At 29.4% G+C, this 10,632-nt stretch overlaps 1 protein-coding gene across 2 annotated transcripts in view; it reads right to left on the bottom strand.

Moving 5' to 3' along the window:
* Positions 1–9,744, bottom strand: part of LOC117173179 (histone deacetylase HDAC1-like) — a 151,579-nt gene extending 141,835 nt beyond the window's left edge. Inside the window, exon 1 of one of the 2 annotated variants that reach the window (XM_033361602.1) lies at positions 9,521–9,744. Coding sequence is in view for 1 of the 2 variants with exons in the window: in XM_033361601.1 (XP_033217492.1) it covers positions 9,172–9,220 (49 nt within the window). In the remaining variant the exon portion in view is untranslated. Of the gene's footprint in view, positions 1–9,171; positions 9,471–9,520 lie in introns of those variants that run through there. The other variant, XM_033361601.1, reaches the window with a different exon arrangement.
* Positions 9,745–10,632: the final 888 nt, after the last annotated feature.

The following is a 10,632-nucleotide window of genomic DNA, read 5'->3' as shown; positions in this document are numbered from 1 at the left end:
TATATGTTTATTGTAACGAAATAAGTTAAATAAATTTAATTTTCAAAATGTATGTGTATTTATTGATTCCTTCAGCTGAATTAATTGTAGTTTAGAAAATCAGCTTATAAAACCGAAGATTTAGTATAAGTTATCATTCCATCTAATATTTTCAGAACCCATTTACCTACTCTAAGTCATTATCATATACTTCTCAACCCCCTATATTATTTTCTGATTCTTCTACATGTATTTTAAGAGCTTATTTAACTTCATTTAGTATAGTTCAAGATTCAACAGGAGAAAAAGCGTGGTTACAACTATAAGAAAAGCAGCAAATCTGATTGTGGTGCTCTCTGTGATATATCTCTGTAAATCAAAGTTCTCTTGTTAATTGAACTCAATTTTCATTTACGAAGTTGACATAGTTGAGGCATTAAGTTTTTGTTGTTGTTGTTATTTTAAAGATGTTGCACTTCTTTTATTTGTACGTAGAAATCTCACACAACATACAATTCAGATGATATAATCATTAAATCTAATATTTTCAGTACCTACTTGTCTTAACTACCTCATTACTGAATTTTCTCCTCCTCCTCTTCCTCCTCCTCCCCACCAACTCTATTCTTTTTCATTCTTCCACATACATTTTCGATAATTTACTTACCTTGATTTAGGAAAAATCAAGATTTAACATATGAAGCGTGGTTACAACTATATGAAAAGCAGCGTACCTGGTGGTGGTGCACTGCATCATAATCTTCATTAACCAAAGACCTCTTCTTACTCAAACTAACTTTTTATTTACTAAGTTAACATAGTTTAAGCAAAAGTATGTTCATGATTTTGGTAATCAGAAATAATTAGCTGCGTAACGAGATTTTTTTAACAAAAAATTAAATGTTGGTTCTAAAAAAAAAAATATTTGCAACTGTTATATAACAGCATACTTTAATGTCATTGGTACTTCATGAACACCATTACTAAATTAAATATTGATTGAAGACTTAAATGTGGTTGAAATATGAGGATGGTGATTTATCCAGCTCAGCGCAGAATGCAGCATCGAGACTGGAGATACACCTACTAGTTAGAAACAAGCATTACTACCTACAGTTCCTTTAGTTTTTGGTGTTGTTTGGAAGTCAATGTGCTCCTTTATTTTTACATCTAAATCTAATATTTTCAGTAACTGTTGAACTGTAATATTATCGTATCCTCCTCCTTCTCCTCATCGCCATCTTCTATTTACAACTAGAAGCAAAATCAGCGTATCTGACTGCGGCGCGCTTTATGATAATCTTTGTTAACCCAGGATCTCGTTTTAGTGAAAGAAAGTTGCATTTGCTAATTTGAAATAGGTGAATCAACTATATATATATTCATTATTTTGTTAACTTGAAATTCTGGCCCCTTTAAATGGATTTACTTAACTACGATTTGAAACAAACTGTTGGTTCTAAGAAAAAGCAACATTTTTAGTTGTTATACATAATAGTGCATTTTAATATACGTGTTCAATGCTTGATTCACAGTTTCTTTTTATTCAATTTTAATACTGCTGAATTTATTTTTTGTTAATTATGATGCTTTATTTTAATGTTTGAAGTAAGTAAATTTAATCTTTGTTCGCAGATCACTCTATTATGTGAAAAATGATTTCAAAGTTTCTTAGTCAACTCTAATATTTATGGAGCTGATTTATTTTCAAATTGTATTTTCTGCATCTCAAATGGCTGAATTGACATCCTAGCTATATCAATATAAAATTATAAATCTGTTTTAGTGATCCACTGTCGAATTAAAACATTTTTTAATAGATAGCTCTCTCTATCTCTCTCTATCTCTCTCTTTCCATCTCTTTTTCTCCCTAAACTATACCTGCTGCATATGATTTACCATCTTTATCTATTTATATCCTCTCTTTGTTGCAATTATCTAGGAGGTTCTAAGTCATAATCAACACGTATGGTATATATTATTGGAAAACGCAAAAAAGTAATGAAACATTAAAAGTAACCTTGAAGTTGTTTTCGAAGAAAATTGCGTAGTAGGAATTCGATGACGTCATTGAGAATATTTTAGAAACGTAGCATAAACCACTACATCTATAAAATATATCGGTAAGGTAGATTTCTATAGTCTCTGAATTAAATTAGCCAGATAAAAAGCAATATATCATCCTCAATTTCTATAAACTGTATTAATTTTTGTATTTTTTGATATCACTAAATTTTTACTTAAGAGTTTCACAATTTTTCTTAATCTAAATTTTAAAACTGTTAAATTATTTTTTTTATTTATGTTGCTTAATTTTAATGTTTGAAGTAAGTAAATTGAATCTTTTTTAGATTATTACTGTATTATGTGAAAGAGATTTCAACGTTTCTTAGTCAAACTCTAATATTTATAGAGCTGATTTTATTTGATAAATTCTAGCAAGCGTTTTCAAATTTTATTTTTTTCATCTCAAATGGTTGATTTAATATCCTAGCTATCGCTCTCTATCTCTCTTTCTCCTAAACTATACATGCTGCATATCATTTACCATCCCTATCTAATATTATAATATTGATAGACGCAAAAAAAAGTAATGCAACATTAAAAATAACCTTGAAGTTGTTTACAAAAAAAAATTGCGTAGTCGGAATTCGATGACGTCACTGAGAATCTTCTGGAAACATAGCATAAACCACTACATCTATAGAATTTCGGTAAGGTAGATTTCTATGGTCTCTGAATTAAATTAGCTAGCTAGAAAGCAATATATCATCCTGGATTTCTATAACCTATATTAATTTTTGTATTTTTTAATTTCTATTTGACTAAAATTCGATTTAAAAGTTCCAGAAAGTAGATGTTCACGTTACTACTGTATCATTTTTCCAATGTTTGATTCACAGTTGCCCTGCATTACATTTTAATACTGCTGAATTATTTTTGTTATTTATGTTACTTCATTTCAAGTACGTAAATTCTAATAAGAACTTTCATAATATACGTTCTTTATCTCTAAATAGTTGATTCAATACTAGGAGAGTACCTGGTATTAAATCTAAATCTGTTACAGTAATCCATTATTTTTAAAAGGATCTCTTAAAAATCTGTTGGCATTCTTCAAGATTCATGCAAAAATGTTTATATGATGTAATTCATTTTGATGAGGCATGCTGTGAGATTTGTAACTGGTTTCGAATCGCTCAACCGCAAACTCTTCTATCGACTTGTAAAATTTGGAAAAAATTTTTTTTGTGCTGAAACATTTTTTAATACATAGCTCTCTATCTCTCTCTTTCTCCCTGCACTATACATGCTGCATATCATTTACCCTCCTTATCTAAAAATATATCTCCCTCTTTGTCTAATTCTTCTAGAAGGTTCTAAGTTATAATCGACACTTGTGCTATATAATATTGAAAAACGCAAAAAAGAAAGTAATGAAATATTAAAAATAACCTTGAAGTTGTTCAGGAAAAAAATTGCATAGTAAGAATTCGATGACGTCATTGAAAATATTCTGGAAAAATAGCATAAACTACTACTTTTAGTTAAACCATCATCTATCAGGAATTTTCAAATCAAATTAATAAGAAAAACAGGATGCCATGCATAACCCTCATATCAGATTTCATCTGCCCACCGGGATCTTTTACGCATTAAAAAATAAAGGCAGGAATTTTTAGCTAAAATATCATCTATCAGGAAGCAATAATTCAAATAAATAGTCAAAACAGGATGCCATACGTAGCTCTCCATGTAAAATTTCACCTATACATCTGCATCTTTTGTGCATTTAACAAACGTCTTATCTCTAAGGAAGCATTAAATAATCCTTGTCTTTCTCATTTAACCTTGACACATGCACGTGATAACCTTGAACCTGTTTACATGAATTTGCGTAATCGTGACGTCATCAGGATCCTTCAAGAAAGATCTCAAAGCTTAGCACGGACATGAACCCTTTTTTTCCAGAAAATTTAGCACGGACACGAACTACTACAGGTCGAAGCTTCTCGATGTCGGTAAGGTAGGAATCTTGCGTTAGAAACCCCCCTATACATCTACTCGCTTTTATTATTAAAAATAAACTGTTGACAACAAAAATTCTAATAGAAACAAGTTTTATTTCCTTATTCTCTACAATTCGACTTTTTTAAATTTGATTTTTCGATTTTAAAAATTTTCTATTTTTGAGACGCGCGGAAAATACTTTACGCGTGTTCGAGCGTCGAGTTGGTTTTTGCACCCGGCGCATAGTCATAAATATGGGAAAAATTCGAGCCACGGGACGATTTGAATCAAAGAATAAAATTTTTTGTTCTATTCTTCTATAAAAATGTTATATTTCATATTTCCAGTAAGAGAATTATTATAACTACCCATTATATATTTTTTTTAATTAACCATGAAACGACTTACCTCAACATCAGTCGAAATTGGTCGAAAATAACGCAGTACTACAAGATATTTTTGGGAGTCTACATAGAGTTGACTAGGTGTACTATATGTTTCTTGGGTCGCTGAATACGAATCCACCCTCATAATGACTCCAGCATGTCAGGATTTTGATTAAAATTGAGAAAACAATAAAAATTTAAAAAAAAAGATATGGTTAGTTATAACAATTCTATCACTGGAAATATTAAATATAACATTTTTAGAGAAGAATAGAAATTGTTTTTTTTTTCATTATTTGATTAAAACCGTCACATGACTCGAATTTATTCATATATTTATCACTGTCCGGTGGCTCAATTACATTCAGATTTTCAATTGAATTTATACAGGAAAACATATTATTATTTTACAAACTCCTTAAAAGTAATAAGACGTCTTTCGACCTCTAAAAATTACTATTTAAAGTTTCTGACCTAAAACGTTTTATTTTTAAAAAAGCTTTACGAATTGAGAAAATGTTATCATGAATGTGTATAATTTTCTAATTTTTAGGACCAAAAATGGTAAATTAGGTGTACATATAACTATCAACTGAAGCGCAAAAGTTCATTAAACAGATATTTTGGATAAAAATTCAAAAAGTTAGAGCAACAGTGCACGATGTGAAAAAAAGTTAACAGAAGTAAAACGTTGCTTATTGAAAGTCTTATAAAATTCTCATAAGAAATGTTTGAATTTTCTTGAAAAATTGAAAATTCAAATTTTGATCGCACAAAAAATAATGAAAAATCAAAAGTTCCATTTAGCTGCAAAATTATACAAGATAAGAAAAAATAGGAATTAACCAAAATTGTACAACAAATTTGTTTATCAATCACTTTTTGAAAGAACGCGTAATTTTTGTTTTATTTGTAAAAAACATAACATTAACAACAACAAATAATTTTTCGCCAAACGACACAAGCTTTAAAAAAATCAATTGCACAAAAGTTGCTCACCCAAAAAAGGAGTTACAAATTTGTTATTAATCATGTTTTGTTCGGATGCATACTTTTTATTTTGATCGTGAATAATAACATTAGGAATAAACAAATTAAATTGTTTAAAAAACGACGCAAGGTTCGAAAAAAAACAATAGACAAAACTTGTACACCCAAAAAAGATTTACACATTTGTTATACATCATTTTTTAACGGAAAGCGTAGTTTTGGTTTTAATCGTAAAAAATAAAATTAAAAAAAAAATGTTTGGACAAAGGACACAAGCTATCAAAAATATTAATAGACAACTTTGCTCGCCGAATATGAGCTACAAATTTGTCATCATTAGTTTTTTTCTAGGGCGCGAAGTTTTAATGGGTTTCAAAAGGGATGAGTATAATTTCCTTTCAATCGTAAAAAATAAGATTGAAAATAACAAAATTAAAATTTTGAAAAAACGACACAAGAAACGACAAAAATTAGGACAAAATTTGTTTAGAAAAAAAAGATCTACAAATTTATTATAAGAATACTTTAAAAATAAAAAATTAACTTATTGGAAGAAAGACACAAGGTACAGTAACATTTTATTTAACAAAACTTTTCGCCTCAATTATATCTACAAGTTTTCACCTAACCACTATTTTGCGTATTTTGGTCTTAAATGATACAAAATAACATTGAAAATTGGAATAAAATTTAATTGATGGGAAAACAACAAAAACTGCAATAAAATGTTGAATAACATTTTTTATAAAACGTGCACTTTTTTAAATATAAAAACAAGAAAATAAAAATAGTCTATTTTAATATCAATGCATATTATGAATTATATATTGAAACCATATAAATTTTTGAAAGTAGCTAATAATAAAATTAAACGAAAAATAAGGAACAAATATTCAAGTAATCATGAATTGAGAATCACCGAGTTACGGTTGCCGATGCTTTGACCTTCAATTTTAAAATATCTGTACACAAATGTGGGGGAAGTATAAAGATCGAGCGCGAAGTGCCAGCAACGATCGACGTGCCCCCTGGGCACTAGGGTGGTCCAAAAATGCATGGCAACATTTTTTTGGATGCTGTATTCTCGTATTTTTTTTACTCAAAACTATTAATATTGGCCTAGTTATATGTTTATTATCATTGGTTTATTAATTATCAATTATTTAAACAAATGAAATTAATATTAATAATTTTTTCTCGAAAATTCGTTTTTCCCCATAAAAATTATTACTATTAATCCAGTAGAATATTTATTAACATTGGTTAATAATGTTTTATTATTTCAACAAATGAGATTTGTTTAAGCAACTTTTTCTGAAATTTCGTTTTTTTCCTGAAAAATTATTACTATTGGTCTAGTGGAATATTTATTAACATTAGTTCATTAATTTTCAATTGTTTAAACCAATGAAATTGCTGTAAATAATTTTTTATTAAAAATTATTAATATTCATTCAGTGGAATATTTATCAACATTGTTTGATTAATTTGATTTAACAAAATTTAATGAAAATTATTACTTAAATATTACTGATCAATTAATTATTATTAAATTAATGATTCATTAGTTATTAATTATTACTGATAAATATTCCACTAGACCAACAGTAATTATTTTTATTTGAAAAAAATCGAAACGAAATTAATTAAACAAATTCCTTTTGTTTAAATAATTTAAAATGAATGACCTAATGTTAATAAATATTCCACTAGACCAATAGTAATCATTTTTAGGGAAAAAACGAATTAAAAAAAAATTTCAACAAATTCCATTTGTTTGAACAATTAAAAATTAATTAACCAATGTTATTAAATATCCCACTAGACTAACAGTAATAATTTTAAAGGAAGAAACAAAAATTCCGAACAAAAAATTTAAACAAATTCCATTTGTTTAAATAGTTAAAAATTAATTAACCAATGATAATAATTATTCCATTAGACCAATATTAACAATTTTAAGTAAAGAAAGACCAGAATACAGTGCTCAAAATGTCGATTTCATGAAGAATCTACATTTTTTGTTTTAAGGGTAGTTTTCAGGTACTCGTGTGGGTGTGTATTAGGGGGGTCAAACCCATATACAATACAAGTCCGATAACTTTCCAACTTCGGGGCTATAGGGGCGAAAAATTCCAGGAATTGCCGACTTATCGGATGCCCCCTCTAGTAGCACGATATTAGGTGTGCGCATGTGTAAATCATGGGCACAAATCATGAGAAAAATAGCACGCGTAGTGGGAGAACCACAATTAGTGTGCATGCCGTACGTGAGATGACGTTTTAAGGGGAGTGTACACTTACCGGACGGCAAGTTATCGGACTTGTACTGTATATGATACATGAAATTCTTCGTTGGATAATTAACTACAGGCCCCTATACTTTCCCGTGACATTTTTTCAACCCCTAAAAAATTATTCCAAAAACTCAAAAAAATGATTTTTCCCCAGACATTTTACATGGGAAACCTCAAGTCAAAACAGGCACCTGTTAAAATCGAAAAATAAACAAATAAAAAATGAGCGAATTTCTTTTTTCGGATTTTGAATGAAATTGGGGGGATCGGTGACCTCTAAAAAATAAAAACCTTTTTAAACCATCTCAATTAGCACGCTTAAACTTGCAAAGCGCGCAATGAAAATGTGCTAGCACTGCGGGCAGATTTTTTTTATAATTTGAAAAAATGATTTTTCAACATAAGTGTATTTGGATACTATTTTTTGTTTTTCAAAATCTGTTCAACTGAACAATTAAATCAATCTTTTTATTAACGATTGTAATATTGAATTAAATAACTTTTTAAAAGTAAAACATAATATTCCAAATACACTTATGGTGAAAAACATTTTATTCTGAGATATTAGAAAAATAAAGTTTCGTCTAATGCAAATGGTACTATTGTTTGACCCTCGGCGTGCAGACATCTTGCCATCTGACGTCACAACGTGAAATGCCTAATCAGCTGGTCCAAAGATATTATAAACTTTGGCTGGTCTGTGAATTGATTGCCGATGCGCACAGGTGCCTTAGCACAAATTCAATTAGGCCCTTTTAGCATGAAATAAATTAAAAGGAAGATTATAAAAAAGCCTTTCGTCAGGGTATGTCTTAAAATTTGTTTAAATTTTTTACCCAATAATCTCATTTTCAAACATTTTGAGGTTAGGTTTATGGCATTTAAAAGTAAAATGTAAATAGTATCACTGTTATCTTCTCATGACGTGAATGTGACTACATGTGACGTTCGGAAATGAAATGCCCAGCTGTTGTTTTCTTCAACCTGGAGTATTCGACCTTGCTATAAAATGTCGGGCATTTGCGAGGACATGAATCCGTCTATATGCATGTTCCTATATGCCAACTATATGCAACTCCATACCCACAAAGTGGGTCCTTCCCGAACGGAATGTCACATATGACAGTAATAACATAACCTACAAATCCCTGGTATACTCGTTAATTTTGAGATATCATTATTTGAATCCGAATAATAGATATGAATATATGTAGTGAGTCGGTACTCAAAATCATCTTCTGAACTAGTTATATATCTAAAACAAAATGTTATGTAAATTAATTGGCTTTTTAATTTGAATTTGATTAAAAATGTTTTTGAGTAATTGGTATAATGCGATATTTATACAAGCTTTTATATTTGCAAATGAAAAGATAATAAGCCGCTAATAATCTCTAATGTTTCAAGTTTGTTTGTTTTGTTAATATATGTTGGATGTCAAAAATGAGGATAAATAATTATTACATAAATAAGCCGGGAATTATTTATGCATATAATAATGTACTCACCGTCGTAATAATAGCAGACGTGCTTTTTGCTATGAGGGGACTTGTTCATTTTTTTCACACAAAACAGCACAAGAAAACAATAACAGAATAGACGATTCAAGGTCACTGATATTTAGAATGTTCCTGCTTGGAAATTCACTCACAGACTAAGTGTGAATATCACGAAATAAGTAAAAGTAAAGTGCAAAATTGCACGGCGGATAGACAGTGCGTGCAAAGAAGGGTGCTCCTTTCAGTGCTGAGACTGAATTCGCTATTGTTCAGGCTCAGGGGTTGACCATGCCCAACCCACCGGTGTCACTGGGTTCGAACAAGCTGAGCTGAAATGACGAATCCCGAAAATTCTTACCTGATCTATCGCTTCCTGGATCAAGGCCCTGAGGTCTGGGGATTCGGGTCCTGATATTATGGTATTAGCAGACCTCTCCACTTATTTTTCAGAACTAGAACCCACTACATTTCTATTTTTGTAATTTGTTGAGTTTAACAGTTTTTCCAGAATTTAAAAACTGTTCAGCGTTTACGTAACTTTAAAATTCAATATAAGCCTATTATTTTCGTATAACGAATTTCTCATAACTTATGTTAGGGGCCATACTTAAATTACGTAACGGATTTTTGGCCGTCTCCAGACTCTTAACACATTTACGCAATGTCTGACCCCCCTCCCTTTTTTTATCGGTCACGTAATTTAAGTACTGTCCCTTATTCGCAATTCTAGAAAAATTATTTTAAGAAATTCAGTATAATAGAAATAAATAATTTTAAAATATTTAATGAAGTGATAAAAAAAGAAAAACTACAAACGAATTTACCAAATTTTAAAGGATTTAAAGTTATTATAAGAGATTCTAAAGAATTTCAAGAGATTAAAAAATTGCAAGGAATGTAAAATAATTTTGTAGGATTTCTGGAGAACTTTAGAAAATAAATGAAATTTCAAATGAATCTTCACGATTTCAAAAGATTTCAAGGTATTTCAAGAAATACTACAACATTTAAGAGATTTTATTTAATCTCCAAGGACTTAAAAGATTTATAGGGATTTAAAGGTTCGTTTTTTAGATAACTTTAATGAATAACTTTTATGTGATTTATATTCAGAGAATTTCAATTGATTTCTACTTATTTTAATGGATGATTACGATTTTCAAAGATTTTAATGGGTTATAAGAGATTTCAACAAACTTATAGTCTCCAAAAATAATGGGATTTTACAGGGCCTCCTCGGAATTTTAAAATATATTATGTTATCTTAACAGATTTTGAAGAACTTCAACAGATACAAAAAATATCTAGAATTTTCCACGATTTCCAGAGATTTTAAGGGATTTCCAGAGAAGTTTAAAAAATGAATAAATTTTCAAGGGATTCCTATAGTGATTTCAAACATTTTCGGGAATTTAAAAGTATTTCTAGATATTTTATCGGTCTTATCTTTTGAGAGGACTTCAATTACTA

This window comes from Belonocnema kinseyi, chromosome 5, assembly GCF_010883055.1.
Source record: "Belonocnema kinseyi isolate 2016_QV_RU_SX_M_011 chromosome 5, B_treatae_v1, whole genome shotgun sequence".
NCBI classification, from domain to species: Eukaryota; Metazoa; Arthropoda; class Insecta; order Hymenoptera; family Cynipidae; genus Belonocnema; species Belonocnema kinseyi.
Note: the sequence above shows the minus strand (reverse complement) of the source record. Positions and strands in the feature narration are given on the sequence as shown.